This window comes from Mobula hypostoma, chromosome 11, assembly GCF_963921235.1.
Source record: "Mobula hypostoma chromosome 11, sMobHyp1.1, whole genome shotgun sequence".
Lineage (NCBI taxonomy): Eukaryota > Metazoa > Chordata > Chondrichthyes > Myliobatiformes > Myliobatidae > Mobula > Mobula hypostoma.
Window position 1 is genome coordinate 113900702 of NC_086107.1, and position 27266 is coordinate 113927967.

The 27266-nt window shown below is 49.0% G+C and overlaps 1 protein-coding gene across 1 annotated transcript; it reads right to left on the reverse strand.

Moving 5' to 3' along the window:
* Positions 1-458: 458 nt before the first annotated feature.
* Positions 459-11832, reverse strand: LOC134354411 (perforin-1-like). The gene is made up of 2 exons (XM_063063410.1): positions 11746-11832; positions 459-2828 (listed from the first exon to the last, which is right to left on the reverse strand). The coding sequence occupies exon 2, from the start codon at positions 2781-2783 to the stop codon at positions 1410-1412; it is 1374 nt and encodes a 457-aa protein (XP_062919480.1). The 5' UTR covers positions 2784-2828; positions 11746-11832; the 3' UTR covers positions 459-1409.
* Between the last annotated feature and the right edge of the window lie 15434 nt (positions 11833-27266).

A 27266-nucleotide genomic window follows, 5' to 3' on the forward strand; every position in this document is an offset into this window, starting at 1 on the left:
TGTGATCTGTTTGTGATCGGGGACGGGGGAGAGTGAAGGAGAGAGAGAGGGAGAGGGAGGGGGAGAGAGAGGGAGAGAGTGAAAAGGAGGAATGAAAAGGTGAAGAGCAGGAATGGTGGGTGGAAAGTGACCGTCTCCCATCAGGGAGGGATTCTCTCTACCATCACAGATCTCTTTTAAAGAGTAAATCTCTCCCACTCACAGACTCCTGGTAAAGACGGTGTCTCTCCCCGACGGTCTCTGTGGTGTGTGTTGTGGTGCTGATCTCTGTCCCTGCAGATTCCTGCTTCTCCAATCTCCCGTGTTCCTCCCATCAAACCGCACTGGGGACAATACCCTTCCTCCCCCTCACCCTCTCCCCCCACCCTGTCCCACGTTCCTGTCCTCACCACCCCGGAACGCCACATCCCAGATCACCACGGTAACCATTCACACCCAAAAGCTAAATGATGCTCAGTGATGTTTATTGCAAAAACACAAGTGGTACAAAGAAGGCAAGAGGCAATCAAACAATCTCTTCTGTCTCCAAAGCAGCTCTTTGCAAAGCTTCTCGTGCACAGGGAGGCGTACGATGTTCCTGTGATGATGCTCGTGCTCCGACACAATCCACCCGTCCTGGGACACAGGTCAGCCGGAGACTCTCCAGTTGGTCCCTGTCAGCAACTGAATTGTGGGAAATGGAGCCTATGAGTCACCTCCCGCACGGGCCAAGTGGATCTGTAAATGACGTTACGCTCAAGCTGTTAAGCTGCCTGCAGTTTGGCAAGCTGGTTGGGGCACCTTCCCTCCAACACAGGTCTTTGTTCGGGCGAGGGGGGGTTTCCACTGGGGTGATACAGTAGCGATATGACAAATACAGAGTGGTTGGTTCCTCAATGGCCTTCCCACCCTGTACCCTTCCCCAGCCCCCAAACACCAGTGACTGAAAGCTTCGTGCAGTCAGGCAAGCCGGGACTCCCATTCCCACTGGGAATTCCTAGTGCCCAGAGAACTGGAGGAATTGGGAAATCTATGAGGGTTGTGTGGGGTCTCTCTCTCTCTCTCTCAGAGGTCAAGCGCCGGACTGGTGGGAGTGTGGGATGTGGTGGCCTGGGCTAGCAAGGGTTATAGTGCAAAGGTCAGGAGAATGAACTGAGTAATAGAGGGTAAAATTCAGGCCTAGAGAAGTCCTAGAAAAGAGGTCCTCTGGGTCAGTGAGGGTGAGAGGGTAAAGGTCAGGGCAATGGAAGTGGTGAGTTGACTGTCTCAGAGAGACAGAGGACAAAGGACACATGGTCAAGCGGAAGAGGTTACAAATGTTTGGACAATGGAACTGATGATTAGAGGGAGAGGGAAACTATGGCACCAGGACCAGGGAGAATAGAAAGGCCAAGTTGGGCCTGGGAGTGAGGTTGGTGAGAGGACAAAGCTCAGGGGTAAATAACTTTGAGGAGGGTGTTCCCCGAAGGAGAGGAGGTGGCAGTGCCGTGCGAGGGGAAGGACTGATTGGTCCAGTGAAGCTCACGGCCCCTCACAATAGTTTCCGCTGGAGGTCCCATGCCCTCCTGCCCGGGGCAGCAGACGCGGTCGACCCAGTTGTCCTCCTGACAGAGGCAGGAGCAGGAGTCAGAGCGATTCTTGCGCTTGCCAGCAGGGCAACGAGCTTTGGAGCAGTCCCGCTTCACGGCGTTGGCCATAATGTACTCACTGAGGTAGCGCCTCAGATGTTCCCGGCGAATGTCGGTTCTGGGCAGCAGGAGATGGAGGGGGGCCAGCCGGTAGTGTATGATGCCTGGTGAGGCCGTCAGACTGTTCAGCCAGCTGGTGAAGGCACGAGGATCGGAGGAGAAGAGGAGGTCTGTGTGCCCAGTGGCATGGCCTCCGGAGACTTCTGTCAGCCTCTCGCTGAAGGCCTGGTGGAAGCTTTGGGCGCGGCTACGGGCCGAGGCCTCCTTCTTACACTGATTGTATGAGCCTGAGACTGAGACTCTGACTCTTTTGTTCACCCCAACACTGGCCTCCACACCGAGGCAGTTCCCCACCTCTCTAGCAGTGAAGCCCAGAGAAAAGGCCTTACAGGTGCGGATGGCCGTCACGTCCTCATAGGAGCCACCCAGCTCCACTAACCGGATGTAATGCGTCCCGAAAGTCTCCACTAGCTGGCGATACTGGGGCTTGGCTCCCTGATAGGAGCTGCTGGTGATTTGCTTGAGCTGCTCGGAGAACTCAGATGCCAGAGGGGGTGGGTTCCTCAGACGGTAACGGTAAAGGCGGCAATGGAACTTCTGGCTGGAAAAGCTGTAGTGGGCTGATCGGGCTTTCTTACTGGCAAAGGAAGTGGCCTCAGACTTGGAGCCAGCCAATCCGAAACCTACTGACACTGCGGAATGGATGGGTAGATGCAGACCAACCCTCCAGCTTTTATCCACCTTGGAGCTGAACGAATTGCTGAACTGAGAGGCTGAGTGGAAGAGCTGGCTGGACACGGCCCGGCGGCATTTACGTTGGGCTCGCCAATCCTTCACGGCCAGGGGGAGGCGCTGCCGTCTACCCCTCATCAGTGAGTTCCTGCAGAGGATGCAGGCCCCATCCGGACGACTCCAGCTCTCCACGTCCACCACGTACGCCCCCTTGGGGGCCAGCGTCACCACATCAAAACCCTCCCCGGCCAGACTGGTCCCTGGTACCGGGGACGCACGGTGGCATTCGCTGGCACTGCCCGTCTGGCAGATAGCCCCCACACCCCCCAGGAACAGGAGAGCCCAGAGCAACACTCCCACTCTCCATCCCATCCCAGCATCCATTGCAATGTTGACAGGTCTTCCCTCAATCAATGGAGGGCGGTCAATCTGTAATGAGAATGGGAGATGTGGGTCACCAATGGATGGCATCACACATTCACCCCTCCCCACCATCCATGCCATCAGAAAGGGAGCCTGCCATGACCTACCCCTCCACAGAGGGTCCCTCTGTTGGACCTGAAGGAATTAAAACATGAAATGACATTAAACTTGAATGAGTCAAGGACATTGGCTTGGCCCAGGGCCACTATTTTCTGAATATCCTGCAACCACCAATTTGTGACCTGTTCTTGTTCAGGGCTGATTAGTCAAGGCAGGTAAATGTGGGCACAATGGGTCCCTGTTATAATATGCTAAATCAGAGATAATTTCCAAAGAGAAAGTTGTTGGTGAGATGTTCTTTGGTGAGATAGAAGATAGAGGCTGATGAAAAAGGCTGAGCAACACACAAAAGGTGTTGGAGGAGCTCAGCAGGTCAGCAGCTAAAGAGGGTCGACGTTTTGTACGACAGCCCTTCACCTGTGACCCGAAGGAACCTGAGCCCGGAAGTGACAGGACTGGTTTGACTTGGTCCGATTCAGGGAGAGCCACTCAAGGGAGATGAGGTGCACGTCCACATTTGGGAGAAGAGGAGTACTGCCTTGCTGCCTTGGACCAGAGCTGATGGAAAGTTGGCCAGAGGAACCCAGCAGGTCAGGCAGCTACTATGGAGGGAAATAAACAGTTGTTGTTTTGTCCCAAGACTCTTCATCAGCACCTTATGAAAGGGCAATCTATATCTGTGACCTGAAGGAACCTGTTATTTTCAAGGTGAAACTGAGCTACAGTCTCACTAAGGCTGTGGCTTAGACTCAATTGTTTTTGTAAGTTTATGGGGAAGGTTTAGGGACAGAGACGGGAGTTGGAGGTCTGGAGCCAGAGCTTGGAAACTGAAGATTGGACATCTATCCTGGAGTTAGAAGACTATTCTTCAGTGTGAGTGGGTGGCAGGGTGGAAAGGGTCTTGTTCTGTTGTATCTCTGCTGGGAATTGTGGGTATGCTACAGTATGTCGGCGCTGGAAGGTGTGGTGACACTTACAGGTCCCTATGTTGTATTGGCTGTAAAACAAACAACACACTTCACTGTATGTTTCGATGTGCAGGTGATAAATAAATCTGAATCTGAGCCTAGAACTGGTCTGACTCAGGGAGAGCAAAGAAAGGGAGATGAGGTCCATGTCCACGTTTGAGAGAAGAGTTGCTGCCTTGGAACCAAAGCCCATGGAAAACTGAAACACATTGACCAGATAGACCAGGTTCCGAGAAATCAGAATTCAGCAGCTGGAGGTGAAAACCAGAGAAATCAGAGCCTCAGATACAAAGGAGGAAGATCTCCAGAGACAGACCATTACCTGGAGCAAGGAGAAGAAAGATCAACGATTTGGCCAACAGCAGATTCTCTGTTTTAAGGTTATAAGCTGGAGTGGTGCTCTGAGTGAATGTAGGTATAAGGGGGACAGCAGTTCCTGACCAGGAGGGGCAACTGAATTTATCTGTATATTTGTGTAGAGGCAATAAAGTGTGAGTTTTGAGTGAATTAAGTTTTTGAGGTAATTTACCAAGCATAAGTCCGTTTGACCAAGATATGGGTCAACACGTTCCACCATCCCTCCATTCAAAGAGCGTCCCGCCCACACACGAACCCCTAAAGAGGGTCCCTCCGCATTACCCCTCCGTTCACAGAAGGTCCCTTCCACCACCCATCCATTCACGGAGGGTCCCTCCCACACACCAACTCCTCACAGTGAGCCCCTCCCACCACCCTCCACTTCGTGGTGACTCCCAGGCCCCCAACTACTTGCTGCCCAAACAAAACCTCCCTTCAGGGTCCTCCTGCCTCTCCTGTCAAGTCATCCTGAGGTGATGATACCACTGAATGAACGACCTGTGTAGGATCCCCTTGTAGACTCCCTCAGTTCCTCCACTCTCTACACAGCCCAGGACTCTGATGAGTGGAGTGACTCGGGGAATAGTAGTGCTGTGATCATCCAAGTATGATATTCTACAAAGGGCTTGTTTATTGGTGGGTATGGAGGCCAGTGGAGGATCCACTTGGTCTGTACACTGTGGGTCCCTCAACGGAGAATGCCTGTGTGTGACTTTGTTTAACATGGGGAGGCTGCATAATCCTTGACAGATCAGTGTTTTGGAATGCAAGATGATTGAGGACCCTTCACTGCTGCAGCCTTCCTCCGTCTTCACGGCCGTTGTGATGTGTCACCATCTTCCACCAGCCCCACTGTTGAGCTTTTGGTTAGATCGCTCTTTGTCTGAACCTCCCCTTGGCCTTACCGCCTTGGGTGACCCTCCCAGGAGCTAAATGCCAGATGACTAAGCTCCAGACAAAATCGTTCTTGGGATCTCGGGAACTCACAAGCTGCTCTGCCACGACAAGGTGACGATCCTCTCTCCTGGACCCTCTCCAAAGCTGTGCCATCTTCCCTCAGTGTGGCTTCCACAACTAGACACAAGACTCCAGTGATTTACAAGGCTCCATCCTGACTCCTTCCCTGGTAGTCCGAGATTCAATGTTTAAACCATGCACCACATCTTCTTTCCAAACTTCTTTCTCACAGCGTTTGATAGACTATTTACCTGTAACCCTGGATCTCTCTGATTTAGTCTCCAATATTACTGTTTATTTTTCCTCATCCCCTTCTTCCCTCTGAAATTAAAACATTCAGAATTCTCAGCATCAAATTGCATCTGCTGTCCCTCTGCCCAATCCAGCAGCTCTCTCTCCCTCCCTCTCTTTATCTATCTATCCCATCCCTCTCCCTTCCTTTCACTTTCTCGCTCCTCTCTCTCTCCCTCTCCCACCCTCTCTTTCCCTCTCTCTCTTTCCCCTCTCCCTCTCTCTATCTCTCTATCTCTTTATCTCTCTGTCCCTCTGCCTATCTTTGTCTCGCTCCCTCTCTCCCCCCCATCTATCTCTCCCCTCTCCCTCTGAAGTTTCTTACCTTCCAGCCAATGTGCCATGAACAATCTGACGGCCTGTGGACACAGCGAGGAAGGTTCTCGACATTTTGACGGAGATCTTGACTGGCAAGGCATATGGTCTGAGGGCTGCCAAATGGCTTTCAATTCAAATCAGGGCCAAGTGTTACATTTTGTGAAGTCAGGTCAGGGTAGGATTTGTACAGTGAATTTATAATGCTCTGGCGAGTATTGTAGAATGGAGGGACCAAGTGACTAAGTACAAAGAGTCATAGAACACTACTACACAGACACAGGCCGTTTGACCATCCAGTCCATCCTGAATTCTGCCTAGCTCCACCGTCCTGCGCCTGAATCATAGCCTTCCATACCACTTCATACCCTTCCACACCCCTCCACATCCCTCCACACCCGTCATACCCCTCCATACCCCTCCAAATTCCTCCACACCCCTCCACACACCTCCATACCCCTCCATACCTCTCATACTCCTCCAAACTCCTCCACTCCCCTCCACATCCCTCCACACCCCTCCACATCCCTCCACACCCGTCATACCCCTCCATACCCCTCCAAACTCCTCCACACCCCTCCACACACCTCCATACCTCTCCACATACCTCCATACCCCTCCATACCTCTCATACTCCTCCACACACCTCCATACCCCTCCACACTCCTCCACATCCTTCCAAACTCCTCCACTCCCCTCCACATCCCTCCACACCCCTCCACATCCCTCCACTCCTTTCCACATCCCTCCACTCCTCTCCACACCCCGCCACACTCCTCCACACCCTCCAAACTCCTCCACACCCCTCCACACCCCCCCACACCTCTCATACTCCTCCACACCCCTCCACACCCCCCCACACCTCTCACACCCCTCCACACCCTCCAAACTCCTCCACACACCTCCATACCCCTTACACCTCCCCATAATCATTCACACCCCTCCACACCCATCCACACCCCTCCATACCCCTCCACATCTCTCCATACTCATCCAGAACCCTCCATACTTCCCCCTCCAAGGACCTGTCCAAACTTCTCCTAAATGCTGACATTGAACCCGCATCCGCCACTTCCACTGGCATCTCGTTCCACCCTCTCATCACCCTCTGCGCGTAGGGTGGGTACCCACATGCCTGAATCATACCAGTGCCTAAACCTGCCTCGATGACTGTCATCCAGTGGCACTTACGTCCACGGTGATGAAGTGCTTTGAGAGGTTGGTGATGAAGCACATCAACTCCTCCCTGAGAAGTGAGTTGGATCCCACTCTAATTTGCCCACCATCACATCAGGTCAACAACGGATGCCATTTCACTGGCTTTTCACTGAATCCTGGAACATCTGGACAGCGAAGATGCAGACATCAGGATGACCTTCATTGACTGCAGTTTGGCATTCAATGCTATCGTCCCCTCCAAACTAATCAATAAGCTTCAAGACCTTGCCCTCAATACCTCCTTAGAAACCATAGAAAACTACAGCACAGAAACAGGCCTTTTGGTCCTTCTTGGCTGTGCTGAACCATTTTCTGCCCAGTCCCACTGACCTGCACACGGACCATATCCCTCCATCCACCTCCCATCCATGTATCTGTCCAATTTATTCTTAAATGTTAAAAAAGAACCCGCATTTACCACCTCGTCTGGCAACTCATTCCATACTCCCACCCCTCTCTGTGTGAAGAAGCCCCCCTAATGTTCCCTTTAAACTTTTCCCCCCTCACCCTTAACCGTTGTCCTCTGGTTTCTTTCTCCCCTTGCCTCAGTGGAAAAAGCCTGCTTGCATTCACTCTATCTATACCCATCATAATTTTATATACCTCTATCAAATCTCCCCTCATTCTTCTACGCTCCGGGGAATAAAGTCCTAACCTATTCAACCTTTCTCTGTAACTGAGTTTCTCAAGTCCCAGCAACATCCTTGTAAACCTTCTCTGCACTCTTTCAACCTTATTTATATCCTTCCTGTAATTTGGTGACCAAAACTGAACACAATACTCCAGATTCGGCCTCACCAATGCCTTATACAACCGCATCATAACATTCCAGTTCTTATACTCAATACTTCGATTAATAAAGGCCAATGTACCAAAAGCTCTCTTTACGACCCTATTTACCTGTGACGCCACTTTTAGGGAATTTTGTATCTGTATTCCCAGATCCCTCCGTTCCACTGCACTCGTCAGTGCCTTACCATTTACCCTGTATGTTCTAACTTGGTTTGTCCTTCCAATGTGCAATACCTCACACTTATCTGTATTAAACTCCATCTGCCATTTTTCAGCCCATTTTCCTAGCTGGTCCAAGTCCCTCCGCAGGCTCTGAAAACCTTCCTCACTGTCTACTACACCTCCAATCTTTGTATCATCAGCAAATTTGCTGATCCAATTTACCACATTATCATCCAGATCATTGATATAGATGACAAATAACAATGGACCCAGCACTGATCCCTGTGGCACACCACTAGTCACAGGCCTCCACTCAGAAAAGCAATTCTCTACCACCACTCTCTGGCTTCTTCCATCGAGCCAATGTCTAATTCAATTTACCACCTGTCCATGTATACCTAGTGACTGAATTTTCCTAACTAACCTCCCATGCGGGACCTTGTCAATTCCTTGTGAAATTGCACCCTCAATTTCCTCTCTTGCAGATGCCAGTCAGTTCAGATTGGCAACAGCATCTCCACCAGCACAGTCTGCGTGCTTAGTCCCCACTCCACTCACTTTACACCTACAATTGTGAGGCTAAACGAACCTGCAGTGCCCTACTTAAGTTTAGGAGGGAGAGTGAAAATCTGGCTGAGTGGTTCCACAACAACAGCAACCTCTCAGTCAATGTCAGCAAGACCAGGAAGATGATGATTGAGTTCAGGAGGAGGAAACCAGAGGTCCGTGAGCCAGTCCTGGGGGATGAGAGATGGAGAGGGTCAACAACGTTAAATTCCTATTTCAGAGGATCTGTCCTGGACCAGCCATTGCAAAGAAAGCACAGCTGCACCTCTGCTTCCTTAGAAGTTTCAGCACGTCATTTAAACTTTGACAAACTTCTATAGATAAGTGGTGGAGAGTATATTGACTGGCTGCATCACACACACCCTGGCGTGGAAGCACCAATGCCCTTGAATGGAAAATCCTACAAAAGGTAGTGGATACAGCCCAGTCCATCACTGGTAAAGTCCTCCCAGCTATTGAGCACATCTACATGAAACATTGTCGCAGGAAAGCGGCAGCCACAGTCAGGGACCCCCAGCACCCAGGACGTGCTCCCCCCCCCACTGCTGCCATCGGGAAGGAGGTACAGGAGTCTCAGAACTCACACCAATAGGTTCAGGAACAGTTATTACCCCTCGACCGTCAGGAGCTTTGGCAGAGACATTTTTGTATCTTCCTTTGTCCTAGCTGAAGGAAGGACAGACTGGAAGGGGAAAGTGTTGTGCTTTTGTTTCAGAAGGTCTGCAGGGATAGGCCATTAAGCCTGACAACAGGGATTCGAAGTTACCGGAGGGGATTCAGACACACAGGATTCTACCTACATTTGGAAAGACAAGGAATGATTGAGGAAAGTTGGCATAGCTTTGAACATGGGAAATCGTATCTCACCAATTTGTCTGAATTTTTAGAAATGATGCCCAAGAGGACTGATGAGGGCAGGGTGGTGAACATTGTCTATGTGGACTTTAGTTTAACTTTTGGAAAAGTCCTGCACAGTCCAAGTCAAGTCAAGTCAAGTCAAATTTATTGTCCGTTAACTATATACATGTCTATAACATATATAACCATATAATGTATATAGAAACGAGACATCTCTTCGAACCAGGATGTAAAACACATAACACACGATAAATTATGAAGGTAAGGAAAAAATCAACAGATGAATCACACATAAGTAACAAACTAAAGTGCATAAATATTAAATATTGTAAGGTGTTAAACAGATTATCCAGTGACACTTTGAATACAATGCGGAGGGGAGTTCAGAACCTAATGGCCTGAGGGAAGAAGCTGTTTCCCATCCTGACCGTTCATGTCTTTATGCATCGGAGTCTCCTGCCTGATGGGAGAAAGTCAAAGAGGATGCTGGGTGGATTGGTGGGATCATTGATAATACTCAGGGCCCTGTGTATGCAGCGCTCCTGATAAGTGTCCCTGATGGATGGTAGGGAGACCCCCTGATCCTCTTGGCTGTTCTCTCAGACCTTTGTAGGAACTTCCAGTCCGATGCTCGGCTGCTCCCATACCAGATGGAGAGGCAGATTGTCAGGACTCTCTCAATGGTGCTCCTGTAAAATTCAGTTAAGGTGGTGGGGGGGGGGGGGCGGTCGCGGAGAGCCTTTCTTGGCTCAGTTTTCTTAGGAAGTGGAAGCACTGCTGGGCCTTCTTGTTCAGGGAAGTGATATTAAGGAACCAGGTGAGGTCATCTGTGATGTGAACTCCCAGGAACTTTGTGCATTTAACTCTCTCCACGGAGGAACCATGTATTTGTAGAGGGCGATGGTTCATTGTATGGTTGAGCAGGTGGGATCACACGGGAAACAGGGTGAGCGAGCTACTTGGATCTAAAATCCGAGGTGGAGGAAGTCAGAGGCCTGTGGTCAGTGGTGTGCTCCAGGGGTCAGCGGTCAGTGTTGTTTGTCATTTGTACAATCAGCTTGGATGAGAATGGAGGTGAATAATTAATAAATTAGTGGGTGACACAAAAATTGGTGGTGTGGTGAGCAGTAAAGAAGGTTAGGGTAAGGTTATAACAGGATCCGGGTGGAGCAAAGACACAATGGCTCTGCTGGTCTGTCTTTATTTCAGACGGGCTGACAAAGGAATGGCAGATGAAATTTAAGACAGAGAAGTTGGAGGTGAATTTGTGAAGTTAAACCATGGCAGGACAGAACAAGTGGTCGAGGCAGCTACAGTTACAATGTTTAGGAGACGTTTAGACCGTGATGGATAGATAGAGTTTATAGGGATATGGGAGCTAACACAGGCAGACAGGATCAGCTCAACAAGGGAGATTGGTCGGTTTGGATGAATTGTGTGGAAGGCCTTGTTTCAGTGTGGGACACCTCCGTGAAAGTACAATTGTCTAATGGCAATTCCCTCACTGACCCCATCACACAGAGGAAATGGTAAAGGCTGAAGGACGGATTGGGATACAAATAAAGAGGAAGGAAGAGGGAGAGAGAGGAGGAGTGGGAGGGAGGGTGAGGGTGGGAGAGATAGAATGAGTGGGAGGAGGAGAGGGAAGGAGAGGTTGGGAAATGGAGAGAAAGGCATACAGAAATGAAGAGAGAGGGAGAAAATAAGATGGGGTGATATTGCCAATGAGAGATAGTAGTTGAGAAGGGGGAGAGGGAAAGAGAGAAAGATGAAAAATATAACAAGAATGTGCACTGGAGATGCAGGGAGACAGTATGAGATCGAGAAAGAAATGAATGGAAGAGTTGTGTCTGGGAGACAGAGAAAGCAAGTCAGAGGGCATGAGCAATGGAGAGAGAGAATAACAGAGAGAGAGAGGGGAGAGAATGTATAAACATCAGAGAGAGAGATGGACGAAGGGAGAATAAGAGAGAAAGATGCAGAGGGAGAGAGGAGGGAGATATTGGTAATGGGAGAGAGGGAGGGATACTTTGGTAGTGAGGGAAAGGGAGGCAGAGTAAAGTGGAGGCAGAGAATCAGAGAGAGGGAGAGAAAGAGGGAGACAGAGAGAATGAAAAACATTTTGATCATGAGAGAGGGAGGGTTGGGTGGGAGTCAGTGAGGCAGTGGAAATTTCTAGAACCTCACTCACCCTATGCCAGAATTTACAGCATGGACTCTGGACAGAGTTGAGGAGGATGTTGGAGGGAAATTATCAGAGAGGGGAGAGAGAGGTTGAGAGAAGGAGACGAGGGGAGGAGGAGGACTGGACCACACTGGGAGGGGTAGCATTGCCGAATGGACACCCTCCTACCCCTGAGACAGAGAAGTGGGCCTACCTGTCTCTGTTCTTCCAGGAACTTTGAGCTTCTCCCAGGTCTGCTCCAGCTGGGACCTGTCACTGTGCCTCCCGCTGTCCCTTTGTGGCTGAGGTCTGTCTCAGCCCTGACTCCAGAGTCTGAGCTACTGAGAGAGTCACTGACCTTTTATGAAGGTTCAGAACATGTCGCCAGGAGGGGAGGGCTGTCTTGAGGAATTCACACTCGTGGGCTGCCTCAATCATGGAAACGAGAAGTAACAATGGGAGGCTTAAAGACGAGACCTGTCCCTGTGGTGACTCTCCCCTCCCTCCTACTGTGGGGTAGGAATGGGCTTAAAGGGGAGGGAAGCATGGAGTACGGAGAGGTGAGATGAGGGAGTTTGTCAGATCAAAGAGTTGTTGATTACAAGCAGCCATTTTATCAAATGGATGTAATACAGGGAGGAAGAGATGGAAAGATACATAGGGATAGCAAGAGACAGAGGGAGGGATAGTGATGGATAAACAAAGAAATGAAGTAGATTGAAAGAGCTAGAGAAAGAGAAGAAGAGACAAGAATGAGAAAGAGGGAGAGAGAATGAAACAGTCAGAGAGGGAGGAGCGGGGAGAGAGACAGAGAGGGAGAGAGAGAGAAGGGGAGGGAGGAGTGTCTGGATGTTGAGTAGGAGGGAGGGGGTGAAGATCGGAGGGTGGCACAAGAAATGGATGGGGTTGGTGGTAAATTGAGTTGGAGGGTGGTGGATGGAGAGGGAGGGGAGGAGGGGAGGGTTGATGGACAGATTGCCTACACATCTAGGCCCAATACAGAGACCGGTATTCCACTGGGCCATGAGAGGGGGACGGTGCCTTAGATCCTCACCAGTCACCCATCACTCCATGAACTGCACGAATCTTGAATGCTACGTCTCTACCTGGTGACAAACGTCTTTGACCCTCCCCTCCATCGTGTCTCAAATCCAGAAATAGCTTGTGTACATGAGACACAAAAACCTGGGGTCAGAGAATTATCACATCAAAAACCAGCCTTGACACTCTCCCACTGAGAATCTCACACCCTGATTCACACCATCCTGGTGGACTGTGACCACTAAACCAGCTGAGCTCGGCCAGGAAACAGTGCAGACATCCTGTTGAAAAGGCAAGAGTAGGCCGAGGCCTACCAGGGTAGGCTTGATCTTCTCCAACTGGGACAGGACCTGCCTGATCTGCACTGTTACCCTGGGGCCCCCAAGTCAATGTCAGTCACTCAGAGGGGCACACAGTAAGTTCATCAACATCTGGACAAACCACGGCAGATCCCACACTGGGGGTGAGATTGCTGGTGAGAGTCTAAACACAGTTCGATGAATCATGAGCCCCGGCCTTTGCAAAGAGAGTTGAGGAGGAGAACATAAACAGACTGTGCCGGCCACCCACACGTCAGTGCACAGCAAGATCAAAACACCAACTGCAAGGAACTGAGGCATGAGACACCAGTCAGTGGACCGAATATCCCTGGATGGCAGTGATATCGAGGGCCGGACAGTAGGTTTGGAAAACTGAGAAACGGGAGATGCTCTAATGGAGCATGAAAAGCATCAAAGAGAAACTGACACGAATTCTCTCTGTTCACTAAGAGAGTTTGTTGAAACAGTATGTGAATGGTGCACCTGGAGTTAGGACCAGACTTGACCTTGCACTGGGAACTGAGCCTGGCCAGGTGACTGGAGTTTCAGTGCGAGAAGATTTTGGGACCAGTGATCACAGCTCTTAAGTTTTCAAAAAGTCACGAGAAAAGGTCAATTGACTGAGATTCTTGAGGTGATTGCAATGGTGATTGCTGACGCTAGGACAGTGGGTGTTGTCACAATTGACTTCAGGATTTGTCAAGGCCCCTTTAGACAGGCAGATCCATGAAATGAAGATGCAAAGACTCCATAATAAACTTGGTCGTTTAGATTCAGGATTAGCTTGCCCCTAGAAGGTAAATGATACAATTGGAAAGTGTTTATTCTGGCTGTCGGTCTGTGATCGATGGCTTTCCACAGGGATCACTGCAGTTGTTTGAAACATATAGTAATGAGAATTTTGAATACAAGGGAGATGGGTTGGTGAGTTTCCACGTGTGAGGTGTTACACTATGATGAGTTAAAGCAGGGCTCACACAGTAAACAGTAAGGCCCTGATGCGTGAATTTCTCTCTCTCTCACTGTCTGTCTCTCTCACTCTTTCTCTGTCTCACTCTTTCATTGTTTCTCTGTTTCTCTCATTGCTCATCTTTCTCTCTCTCTATCTCTCCTTCCTTTCTCTCCCATTCATTCTTTCTCATCATCTCTTCTTCTTGTTCTGATGTTGGATCTGTTTCTTAATCTCTCTATTTCATTCTCTCTCCTTCTCTCTGACTCTCCATTTCTCTTTCCCTCTTCTTCTTTCCCTCTCTGTTTCTCTTTCTCTCTCTCTATTTTCTCTTCCTCACTTTTTCTCATTCTCTGCCTATTTCTCTTTTTTCTATATCTGTTTCTCTATCTCTCTCATATCTCTTTCGTTCCTTGACTCTGTCTCGCTGTGTCTCTCTGTCCATCTCTTCTGTCTCTCTGTCTTTGTCTCTATCTCTCTCTCTAACCCTGTTTCTCAGTCTCCCTTTATCTTGCTGTATCTCTCTGTCTTTGTCTGTGCGTCTGTTTCCCCCTCTCTCTCTATCTATGTCTCCCTTTATTTCTCTTTCTCATTTCCCACCCCTGGGGAAAGTCTGTGTTTAATCACCCTATCGATACCCCTGGAGTTTTTATGCTCCCTCTATGAGATCGTCTCTCGGTGTCCTCTGTTCCAATGAATAAACTCCTAGCCTGTCCAGCCGCTCCCTAAACCTGATTCCTTGAGTCTTGGCTACTAAGTTGAACATAATGGAAACAGGCCGTTCGGCCCACTGTGTCTGTGCTGACCATTGTGCCTGTGTACATTGGTCCTACATATCTCAATCAATTCCATCTCTCTTTACGCTCTGCTCTTACCAGCAGGTATTTAGATGCTGTTCAGTGTTGCTGTTCCTGCCCCCACCAACTCCTTTGGAAGCTCATTCCAGAAACCAACTTGTCTTTTGTCTTTGTGTGAAAAATTGAAACCTCAGGTTCTCTTAAACCTCTTCCTTCCCACTCTAAAACTCTGTCCTCTGTGTGTGTGTCAGTGTGTGTGTCAGTGTGTGAGTGTGTCTGAGTGTGTGTGTGTGTGTCTGTCTGGGTCTGTGTGTGTGTCTGAGTGTGTGTGTGTGTGTGTGTGTGTGTGTCTGTCTGGGTCTGTGTGTGTGTGTGTGTGTGTGTGTGTGTGTGTCTGTCTGTCTGTCTGTCTGTCTGGGTCTGTGTGTGTGTCAGTGTGTGTCTGAGTGTGTGTGTGTGTGTGTGTGTCTGTCTGTCTGTCTGTCTGGGTCTGTGTGTGTGTCAGTGTGTGTCTGAGTGTGTGTGTGTGTCTGTGTGTGTGTGTGTCTGTCTGTCTGGGTCTGTGTCTGTGTCTGTGAGTGTGTGTGTATGTGTGCCTGTGTGTCTGTGTGTGTGTGAGTGTGTGTGTGTGTGTGTGTGTGTGTGTGTGTGTGTGTGTGTGTCTGGGTCTGTGTCTGTGTCTGTGTGAGTGAGTGTGACTGTGTGTGTGTGTGTGTCTGTGTGTGTGTGTGTGTGTGTGTGTGTCTGTCTGTCTGTCTGTCTGGGTCTGTGTCTGTGTCTGTGAGTGTGTGTGTATGTGTGTCTGTGTGTCTGTGTGTGTGTGAGTGTGTGTGTGTGTGTGTGTGTGTGTCTGGGTCTGTGTCTGTGTCTGTGAGTGTGTGTGTATGTGTGTCTGTGTGTGTGTGTGTGTGTGACTGTGTGTGTGTGTGTGTGTGTGTGTGTGTGTGTGTGTGTGTGTGTGTGTGTCTGTGTCTGTGTGTTTGAACATCTACACAGATTTCTCTGCCAGTGTTTGAGTGTGTATGTCCAGGTCTCTATGAGAGTGTCAGTACGAGGGTCTGTGCACAGTATAGTTTAGGTCCTTGTCAGGTAGTGAAAAAATGAATTAAATTTGAACATTCAGATGGAAAGAGAAGAGATGTGCTCCTGGTACCAAGAACAATGTTAGATCACAGAGAGCGAGTGATGGAGATTGTGATGAGATATCACACTTGCCTGGACTCTGTACAGACTGGGTTCTTGTATCACAACACTCAAAGAATCACACATCAGTGTCCTGGCTGACAGATCAGAAAACTCTTCAGGGAAACAATCTCTACATCAAACCCCTTGTACAGACGTTTAACCTCAGTAACCGAACCTTTTCAGGCGGGGCTTCACATCAGAAGATATCCCGATTAAAGATGGGAACTCTCATTAACAGAAACCTCATTTAAAGAGACGCCTCCCCACATTAAGAATCCCAATGAAAGAAGACATTGCTCTATCCGGAACTCCGACAGAATCCATCTCTCCCCATCCAGAAACTGTGAGCCTGTTTTAGAGATGAAATGCCTCCCCACAAGACACCAAATTTAAAGACAAAGCCTTTCAAAAATGAAAAGTGACAGAGAAATCCCGACAGCAACTGACAGCACTTAGAGTACCAAACATTCACCAGTGTCTCCCAGTCTCTCCCTCAGGGACAGATCTGTACACTGACCGGTGTCTCTCAGTCTCTCTCTCTCAGGGGGAGATCTGTACACTGGCCGGTGTCTCTCAGTCTCTCTCTCTCAGGGGGAGATCTGTACACTGACCGGTGTCTCTCAGTCTCTCTCTCTCAGGGGGAGATCTGTACACTGACCGGTGTCTCTCAGTCCCTCTCTCTCAGGGGAGATCCGTATACTGACCGGTGTCTCTCAGTCCCTCTCTCTCAGGGGGAGATCTGTACACTGACTGGTGTCTCTCAGTCCCTCTCTCTCAGGGGGAGATCTGTACACTGACCGGTGTCTCTCAGTCCCTCTCTCTCAGGGGGAGATCTGTACACTGACCGGTGTCTCTCAGTCCCTCTCTCTCAGGGGAGATCTGTACACTGCCCGGCAATGTTCCCTCTAATTTTTAGTAGTCAGTGTCCTTGAATGCTCCCATCAATTGGTTCCAATAGAGTGAAACCTTGCAAGATAGCAAAGCCTGATGGATTAAATGATAAGTCTGAGAGACACAGGTCAGTGTACAGATCTCCCCCTGAGAAACACAGGTCAGTGTACAGATCTCCCCCTGAGAGAGAGAGACTGAGAGACACCAGTCGGTGTAAAATTCTCCCATGAGAGCTCCTCTCCCTTACCTACAATACTCCTTGCATTGGAATAGGTCAGGACAGTATTCCCACCCCGCTCAAGCTTTTTTGGCTTAAAAACATCTTTCCCCATGACTACACCACTATCTGCCCTGGCGCTCTCATTCCCATCCCCTACAACTCGAGTTTAAGCCCTCTGTATCAGCATCAGCAAACCTCCCGCGAGGATGCTCGTCCCCTCTAGCTCGGGTGCAAACTGTCCTGTCTGTAAATGTCCCATCTTCCCTGATCCAAAAAACACGATGCCCTCCCTCTTGAACCATTTCCTTTGACACACATTACACTGTTGTTATCTTCCTAGTTCTGGCCTCACTGTAACGGGACACAGGTAGCAATCCTGAGATCCCAACCCTGGAGGTCCTGTCCTTTAGCTTAGATCTAACTCCCTGAACTCACTTCCCAGGGTCTCGTCACTCATCCTGCCCATCTCATTGGTATCAATGTGAACTGTGACCCCTGGCTGCTTACCCTCCCTCTTACAAATGCTATGGACTCAGTCAGAGATGTCGCTGTCCCTGGCACCTGGGAGGCAACATACTATCTGGGAATCTCGTTCTTGTCCACATGATCTCTTGTCTGATCCCAGAACCTGCAAATCCCCTATCAATGCAGCTCAGCTCTTCTCCCCACTTCCTTTCTGAGCCACAGAGCTAGACTCGGTGCCAGAGGCCTGACTGATTTGGCTTTCCTCTGCTAGGTCATTCACCTACACAACGGTATCCAAAGTGCTCCACTTCCACTGAAGGGGAGGGACACTGGGACTGATGTGCCGCAGTTCCTTTTGTCTGGGACGAAGTCTGAAAACTGACCGGTGTCTCTCAGTCTCTCTGAGTCAGGGGAAGATCTGTGTACTGACTGGCAACTGTGTTACTCTGCACTGGGCTGTTTTTTAAAATTTTCTCATATATTCTTTTTATTTTTTTCAGGAAAAAAAAACAGCACATCCACATAAACCGCGACCTTAACAAAATCTAATTAAATATTGAGCAGCAAAAGGGATAAAAATATAAAGGCAAAAATAAACATACACAGCAGAGGTTCACTGCACCAAAAACCTCAGTCCTCACCCCGCGAGAAAGTCCAATACAGGGCCCCATATCCTTTCAAAGATGTCCCCTCTGTCCTCATTACATAGTCTCGTCTCTCCAAATGTAAAGTACAGGTGTCCCCCACTTTTTGAACGTTCGCTTTACGACACCTTGCTGTTACGAAAGATCTCCATTAGTTACTTGCTTTTGCTACCAGAAGGTGTTTTCACTGTTACGAAAGAAGGCAGCGCGCATCCCGAGCAGCCAGGCTCCTCCCCCGGAACTGCATTCTGGCCGGCATTGCTTAAACACGTGTCCGTGAGCCTCTGTGCTTTATGTCGATTTATTTTGAGCACCCGTTTGCAAGATGAGTTCTATGGTATCAGAAAAGCCTAAAAGAGCTCGGAAGGCTGTTACACTTAGCGTAAAACTAGACATACTTAAGTATTTTGATCGTGGTGAGCGAAGTAATGACAAAGTGAGTTTTCCTTGTGGGAGTTGAAGAAGTTGATGTTGAAGAGGTTTTGGCATCTCATGACCAAGAACTGATAGATGAAGAGCTGATGCAATTGGAAGACGAAAGGACAACAATCAAAACTGAATGCAGTAGCGAAGGGACCGAAAGTGAAGTTGTCCAGGAACTGAACGTGAAGCAACTGCATGAGATGATAGAAAGATGCGCGAGGCTAAGCAGTCAAGCACACTGTCGTTTTTCAAGCCTTCCACATCAGCCACAGCAGATGACGAACCTTGACCTTTGACATCGAGGCAGGCAGACATGGAAGAAGGTGACCTGCCTGCCCTGATGGAAACAGACGACGATGAGATGACATCCCAGTGTCCCACCACCCCAGTGGTCCCAACCTCCAGGTCGCGGACCGATACATTGCCGCGAAGCATGCGGCAGTAGTCGGGACACATCCAGCACACCTTTAAGAAAAAAGCCGAAATAAACATGCTACTTAATTAGGTGCCACCTGGCACGTAAGTGTCAGCCCAGATCAGAGGCGATTGCCGATTGCGTCGCCTCTGATCTGGGCCGACATTTACGTGCCGGGTGGCACCTAATTAATTAGCTTGTTTATTTTGGCTTTTTTCTTAAAGAAGGGCTGGATGTGTCCCGGCCACCGCTACACCGCTGCATGCTTCGCGGATCGGTATCGGTCGGCGGCCTGGAGGGTGGGGGCCACTGCACCACCCCAACCTCCGACTCAGCCTAACACAGCATCGTCGATGTCTTCCCAATTCCGGTAAGTGATACTACACTGTACATACATTATTTCTACTTTATATAGGCTGTGTATTTTTATGCGATATTTGGTATGATTTGGCAGATTCATAGTTTAAAGGTTACCGGAGAGAGTGTTTCTGCCGAGAACGCTTGCGTGAGATTTTCACTACGGAGAACAGTGCGGCAATGATTGTAGAAAAGTATTTCTACTTTATTTAGGCTGTGTATTTACCATAGCATTCCTGCTTTTATTATATGTTACTGGTATTTAAGGTTTGATGTGTTATTTAGCATGATTTGGTAGGTTATTTTTGGGTCTGCGAACGCTCAGAAAATTTTCCCATATAAATAAATGGTAATTACTTCTTCACTTTATGACATTCCAGCTTACGAAACATTTCATAGGAACGCTCTACCTTCGGATGGCGGGGGAAACCTGTATTTGCCAGTTCTCTCAGCCACAGATCATACGTAGGCACAGAGTCCATTTTCACAATTGCAGGATTAACTTCTTAGCAATCACCATGCCAAACAATACAGCCTTTTTTCATACTCATTGGCTGAAGATAGGGAGCTTGCTGCTCTGAGGATGGCTGTGAGCGGGTCTGCTTCCCACCGCTTCACATAAGCCTCAGAGAAACAGTGAAAAATACTTTTCCAGTATGCATAAAGCTTACAACATGTCCAGAATGAATGTGACAAGTTACTGCTCACAGATTTACATCTATTACAAATTGGTGAAACATCGGGTTAGAAAATGTGCAACTTTTCTTTGGAATAATGAAGTCTATGTATTGTTTTAAACTGTGTTACTCTGCATTGGGCTGCTTTGACTCTCTGTGTTACTGATGATGTTGTGAACAGGGTGGTTTTGCCCCACACCATCTCCTCGCTCTTCTCTTTTATTTTTAACTCTCCTAGTGTCACTTTTACAGCTTTGGAACTCGAGTCTTGCTAAGCACCACCTCAGAATTATCAGCAATCTCTCATAGCAGTGTCTCATCGCTCCTCTCTGCCACCGACACTGTTGCAGATTATTCCCAGACTCAGACAGTCAGGTATATTACATTGAGCTTTGTTTTAGGTCGTACACGGATGACGAGCTGGTTCTAGGCCCAGACAACAGGCTTCGGCCTCTTTCTCTGCACCCTAGTTTGCCTGTTGGCAGGTTGTTGTGTCCGGGCTCACACCCTCTGTTCTGCTCTCAGACTGACTGTCTCCACCGCCCTCCAAGTGTTATTGGGCCTTGTGCTCACCTTTAATTTTCACTTCACTTGCTCATAAACCAAATACTGAATCCCTGACATGCTCTCCTCCCCTCTTCCCCCTCTCCCACTCTCCCCACATCTTTCCACCACTTCTATACCCCCTCCCTCTCTCTTCCTCTTCCTCCCTGCTCTTCTGCACAGCACTGTTGCAACGTGTGGTTATTTGAGTTTCTGTCACCTTCCTGTCAGCTTGAACCAGTCTGGCCATTTTCCTCTGACCTCTCTCATTAACAAGGGGTTTTCACCCACAGAACTGCCGCTCATTGGCTGTTTTCTGTCCTCACACCATTCTGTAAAAACTCTAGAGTCTGTAGTGTGTTAAAATCCCAGGAGATCAGCAGTTTCTGAGAAACTCAAACCACCCCGTCTGGCACCAACGATCATGCCTTCAGGCTCCTGTGCCCCTTTCTTGTTGGTAGCAATGAGAAGGGGGCAAATCCTAGCTGATGGACATCACTGTTTTGAGGTATTGCCTTTTGAAGGTGCCCTTGATGCTGTGTAGGCTAGTACCCATGATGGTGTTGGCTGACTTTGCAACCCTCTGTGGCTCTTTCCAATACTCTGCACTGGCCTCTCCATATCAGACAGTGGTACAACCAATTGAAATATTCTCCATGGTATATCTGTAGAAATTTGCAAGAGTCTTTGGTGACAGACCAAATCTCCTCAACTACCTAATGAAATATAGCCAGTGATAGGCCTTCTTTGTAACTGCATCAATATGTTGGGCCTTCAGAGATGTTGACATCCAAGAACTTGAAACTACTCATCCTTTCCACTGCTGATCCATCGAAGAGGACTGGTGTGTGGTCCTTTGGCTTCTCCTTCCTGAAGTCCACAATCAATTCCTCGTTTTGACTGACAATGAGTGCAAAGTTATTGTTGCAGCACCACTCAACCAGCTGATCTCTCTCACTCCTGTACACCTCCTCCTCACCATTTAAGATTCTGGCAACAACAGCTGCATCATCAGCAGATTTATAAATGGTGTATGAGCTGTGCCGGGTGTAGAAAGAGTAGAACAAAATAGCTAAACACGCATCCTTGAGGTCCACTCGTAGAGATTGTCAGCAAGGAGTGATTGTCATCTAAGAAACGACGTGCTGACATTGGAGAGGGTTCAGAGGAGGTTCACAGGGATGATTCTGGGAATGAAAGGGTTATCATATGAGGAACGTTTGATAGCTCTGGGTCTGTACTCGCTGGAATTCAGAAGGATGAGGTAGGGGGATATCATTGAAACCTTTTGGACATTGAAAGGCCTAAACAGAGTAGAAGTAGATGTTTCCCATGGTGGAAGAGTCTAGGACAAGAGGGCAAAGCCTCAGGATAGAGGGGCATCCATTTAAAACAGAGATGCAGGGAAATTTCTTTAGCCAGAGGGTGGTGAATTTGTGGAATTTATTACCACAGGCAGCTGTGAAGGCCAGGTCATTGGGTGTATTTAAGGCAGAGATTGATAGGTTCTTGATTGGACAAGGCATCAAAGGTTACAGGGAGAAGGCCGGGAACTGGGGTTGAGGAGGGGAAAAAAGGATTAGCCATGATTGAATGGCGGAGGAGACTTGATGGGCCAAACGGCCTACTAATTCTGCTTCTATGTCTTATTGTTTTATAAGGTCTCTTAATTCTGATCTGCACTGGTCTCCCAGTGAGGAAATCAGGGATCCAGTTGAAGAGAGAGGTACAGAGGCCCAGGTTTTGGAGCTTATTGATTAGAACTGAGGGTAATAAGGTTCATCCATCGTCATCGATGAAGACTGCGACCATTAGTACTTTTTACGAGGTCGAGTTGTTAGCTCGACACTCAACCCAGCACGGATGGAGAGCGTGCAAGGGAGCCAGCTGGATTCGAACTTGGGATCTCTTGCCCCAAGTCCAGCGCTGATGCCACTACGCCACCAGCCGGCTATTTTTTATGGTGTCGAGACTAGCGCTTGATTTGGATTTAAGTGAGGGAGAGTTGCGCAGCGTCAGCCTCACTCTCTCTCTTCCCAATTCCCATCTGGATCCAGTGGGAAGACAAGAGTTGAGATGGCTGGAGATGGGACTAGGCGCAGTGGATGACTAGGACGTCTTCTGTGTCTTGTCCTGCTCTAAACGTTCCACGACGCTTGCAGAGACCGCCTTCTTGACCGTTAGACCTTCCATTGGTCTCGTCCGCTCAATCCGCCGGAGTCTGTCTTCACATGCTGGGATAGACAACGCCCTATCTCACTGAGGGTTTGAGACCCGTCGGCTTCCCTCACTTGGTTTAGCCGGCTTGTCGAAGCCATTGCCCGGGGTGTGGCCACTGTCACATGCAAACAGTTACAGGGAGCCACAGGTGAGAGCTGAGTGCCAGGTGGGGACCAAAGGTGGACTAACCTCCTTAAAACGGACGCGGCACGTTCCCCCACCGGAGATGCTACCCCTCCCTGACACCCCATACACCCGATGAGGGTATGATGGTGTTGAATGCTCAGCTGTATTCAATGAACAGCAGCCTGAGCCAGGTACTGCTGATCCAACCCCAAGTGGAGGGCCAGTGAGATTACATCTGCAGTAGACCTACTGTGGCGATAGGCAAATTGCTGCGGGTCCAGGTCCCTGTTAATTCCGGCCATTGTCTTCAGCACAGTAGATGTGAGTGCAACTGGTTGATAATTTTTGAGGCAGCTCATCCTGATCTTCTTGGACACTGGTGTTATTGATGTCCTTTTAAAGCAGGTGGGAACAGCAGTGAGAGATTGAAGATGTCGGAGGGGAGGAGAAGATGGCGGCGCGACGCAGCGTGCGCAGCCACTCCGAAGCGATATCATATTTGTCAGTAGGCACCGTGCACAATCCTGATTTGATGGAGACAGACGTGAGAAGCATGGAGGAACATCTGGAGAAACTTCTGAAATGCCCGGTTCGCTGCCACTGCTAATGTGTGATCAAGAATCTCCGGAGGGGAAGGCCCCAAATCCTCGGCTTTGCCTGTTGCCTGTTGCCGGGGTTGGGGTCGAAGCACTGGGCGGAGATGGTGCTCGGTGCTCGGTGTCGGAGGACTGCTCGGAGACTCGAAGTTTTCGGACGGACTCAAGAGTCGGACTGTGGTCGGGTGCTTCCAGGATGCTGCATCGGCAAGTTTGCAGCGCTGGAAGCTCATGGCAGGGAGAGAGTTTCTCTTCCTTCTACCGTCTGCGTGAGATGATGGGACATTCGAGAGACTCCGAGACTTTACCGTGCCCACGGTCTGTTTTTATCAAATTACGGTATGGCTTTGCACTGTTGTAACTATATGTTATAATTATGTGATTTTTGTCAGTTTTTTAGTCTTGGTTTGTCTTGTGTTTCTGTGATATCACTCTGGAGGAACATTGTATCATTTCTTAATGCATGCATTACTAAATGACAATAAAAGAGGACTGCGTGTCCTCATAATCTAATCTAATTTAATCTAATGTCTTTGAACAGTCCCGCAGTTGGATGGCACAGGTTTTCGGTGCCTTACCAGGTAGACCATTGGGGCCTGACGCCTTGCGAAGGTTCACCCTCTTAAGAGATGTTCTGACGTCGGCCTTCAAGATAGAGATCACAGCGTCACCAGATGCTGCATATTGTACATTGCTCCAAGAATCCATGCTTGAATCTTAGAGCTTCTGAATTTCAGAACAAGGACATTTCTGGCCATAATGACCCACATTACCAGAGTTTAAACAGCAGATGTGGACACTGTCCTCGGATGTCTGCCTTACCCCCCACTCCCAACAATACTTCTCCCTGATTGGACGATAGTGCACTCCAGCACTGTGCTACTTCCCCTGATTGGACGATGGTACAATCCAACACTGTGAAACTTTCCCTGATTGGACGATGGTGCACTCCAGCACTGTGCTACTTTCCCTGATTGGACGATGGTGCACTCCAGCACTGTGCTACTTCCCCTGATTGGACGATGGTACAATCCAACACTGTGAAACTTTCCCTGATTGGACGATGGTGCACTCCAGCACTGTGAAACTTTCCCTGATTGGACGATGGTGCACTCCAGCACTGTGCTACTTTCCCTGATTGGACGATGGTGCACTCCAGCACTGTGATACTTTCCCTGATTGGATGATAGTGCGCTCCAGCACTGTGATACTTTCCCTGATTGGACGATGGTGCACTCCAGCACTGTGAAACTTCCCTTCTGCAATCTCTGTTGGCTTCCACCCTTACCTGTGTTTCTCCACTCAATACACTGTAGATTTCAGATTCAAGGAGTCATAGAACACTACAGCACAGAAAGAGGCCCTTCAGCCCATCTATTTAGTGCTGAGCCATTAATTTGCCAAATACCATTGACCTGCACCCGGATCATAACCCTCTGAACCCCCCTCATCCATGTAACTATCCAAATTTTTCCAAAATATTGAATTCAACTCCATTATCCACCACTTGCACTGGCAGCTCGTTCGTTTCATACTCTCACCACCCTCTGAGTGAAGAAGTTTCCCTCATGTTCCCCTTAAACTTTTCACCTTTCACCCTTAACCCATGACCTCTCGCTGTGATCTCACCCAAGCTCAGTGAGATCACTGAGGCCTGCTTACATCTACCCTACTCAGACCATCAGACCATAATACAAAGGAGCAGAATTAGGCCGTTCGACCCATCGAGTCTGCTCTGCCATTCCATCATGGCGGAATCATTTCCCTCTCAATCCGATTCTCCCGCCTTCTCCCGTAACCCTTCATGCCCTGGCTAATCCGGAATCTATCATCATCTGCCACAAATACAAAGACTTGGCCTCCACAGCTGCCTGCAACAACAAACTCCACAGATTCACCATCCTCTGGCTAAAGAAATTCTTTCTCAACTCCATTCTAAAAGGACATTCTTCTCTTCTGAGGCTTCATCTTCAGGTCCTAGAGTCCCCCACTATCCTCTCCACATCCACTCACTCTATCTAGGACTTTCAATATTCAGTAAGTTTCACTGAGATCCTCTTTGTTCTTCTAAACTCCAGCAAGTACAGGCCCAGAACCATCAGACAATCCTCATATCCCAGATACTTTTTTGTGAACCTCCTTTGAACCCTCCCCAATGTCGGCACATCCTTTCTTAGATAAAGGGCCCAAAACTGCTCATAATACTGCAAGTGAGGGTTCACCAGTGCTTTATAAACCCTCAGCATTACATCCTTACTTTTATATTCTAGATCTCTCGAACTGAATGCTAACATGAATTTGCCTTCCTCACACAGACTCCACCTGAAAGTTCACCTTTAGAGAATCTCAAGTTCCTTTGCACCTGGATTTTTGAATTTTCCTCTCAGTCTCCCTCTATCAAGCAGAGATCTCTACACTGACCAGTGTCTCTCAGTCCCTCTCTCTCAGGGGTGATCTGTACACTGACCGGCGTCTCTCAGGGGGTGATCTGTACACTGACCAGTGTCTCTCTCAGTCCCTCTCTCTCAGGGGGAGATCAGCACACTGACCTGCGTCTCTCAGTCCCCCTCTCTCAGGAGTGATCTGTACACTGACCGGAGTCTCTCAGTCCCTCTCTCTCAGGGGGAGATCAGCACACTGACCTGCGTCTCTCAGTCCCCCTCTCTCAGGGGTGATCTGTACACTGACCGGTGTCTCTCAGTCCCTCTCTCTCAGGGGGAGATCTGTACACTGTCTGGTGTCTCTCAGTCCCTCTCTCTCAGCGGGAGATCTGTACACTGACCGTTGTCTCCCTGACTCTGGGGAGATCTGAACACTGACCGTTGTCTCTCTGACTCGGGGGAGATCTGTACACTGACCGTTGTCTCTCTGACTCGGGGGAGGTCTGAACACTGACCGTCGTCTCCCTGACTCGGGGGAGGTCTGAACACTGACCGTTGTCTCTCTGACTCGGGGGAGATCTGTACACTGACCGTTGTCTCTCTGACTCGGGGGAGATCTGAACTCACTGGTGTTTGTGTTTCTCTGTGATCAGTCATTTTGACGTTTTTTGTACGGTAAGGAGTGTTGTGGTCAGGGTTTTTTTTTGCCTCACACTACTTCCTCCCTCCGCAGCCTGTGGTCTTTATAACCCTCCTGGTGTCACTTTGTAGTCATGTGACTCCAGTCTTGCTGACCACCACCTCTGAGTTATCACCAGACAATCTCACACTGAGGCTTCAGCTCTGTCCCCATTGCCACGGATGCTGGTAGAGTTTAGTTTAAACACAAGTTGCACAAGTCAGTTCTAATTTGAGCTTCGTTTTAAGTCAAACGCCAATGCCACGCTGGTTCTGGGCCTAGGTAACAGGTGATGGCTGGTTGTGGGTCTAGTTGAATTCTCACCCACAGGCTATTTCCCCACACTCACAGGCTGTTTCTGGAGGTGAGACACATTTGGAAAATCAGAGGGCATTGGCACCTGGTGAAGGGTGGAGAGAAAATAGGCTATGACATCTCCAGATTTGTGGGTGATGGGTGAGGGGCCCAGCACCTCCCCACTCCATCAGGATCCAGGAGAATCTCAGTTGCAGAGGTGTTAGCTCATGTCTCCTGTCCTTAGAAACATAGAAACATAGAAACATAGAAAATAGGTGCAGGAGTAGGCCATTCGGCCCTTTGAGCCTGCACCGCCATTCAGTACGATCATGGGTGATCATCCAACTCAGAACCCTGTACCTGTTTTCCTGTTCTTGCCACCAAAGTGGATAACCTCACATTTATCCACATTAAATTGCATCTATCATGAATTTGCCCACTCACAGCAATCAGTCGCAGGGATGGGGGTCACAGTCAATGGATCTGCCCCCTCACACCTCCCCTCCTCC

Bases quoted from the DNA above. Each gene is read 5' to 3' on its own strand.
- LOC134354411 (XM_063063410.1), bottom strand. From the start codon at position 2,783: ATGGATGCTGGGATGGGATGGAGAGTGGGAGTGTTGCTCTGGGCTCTC.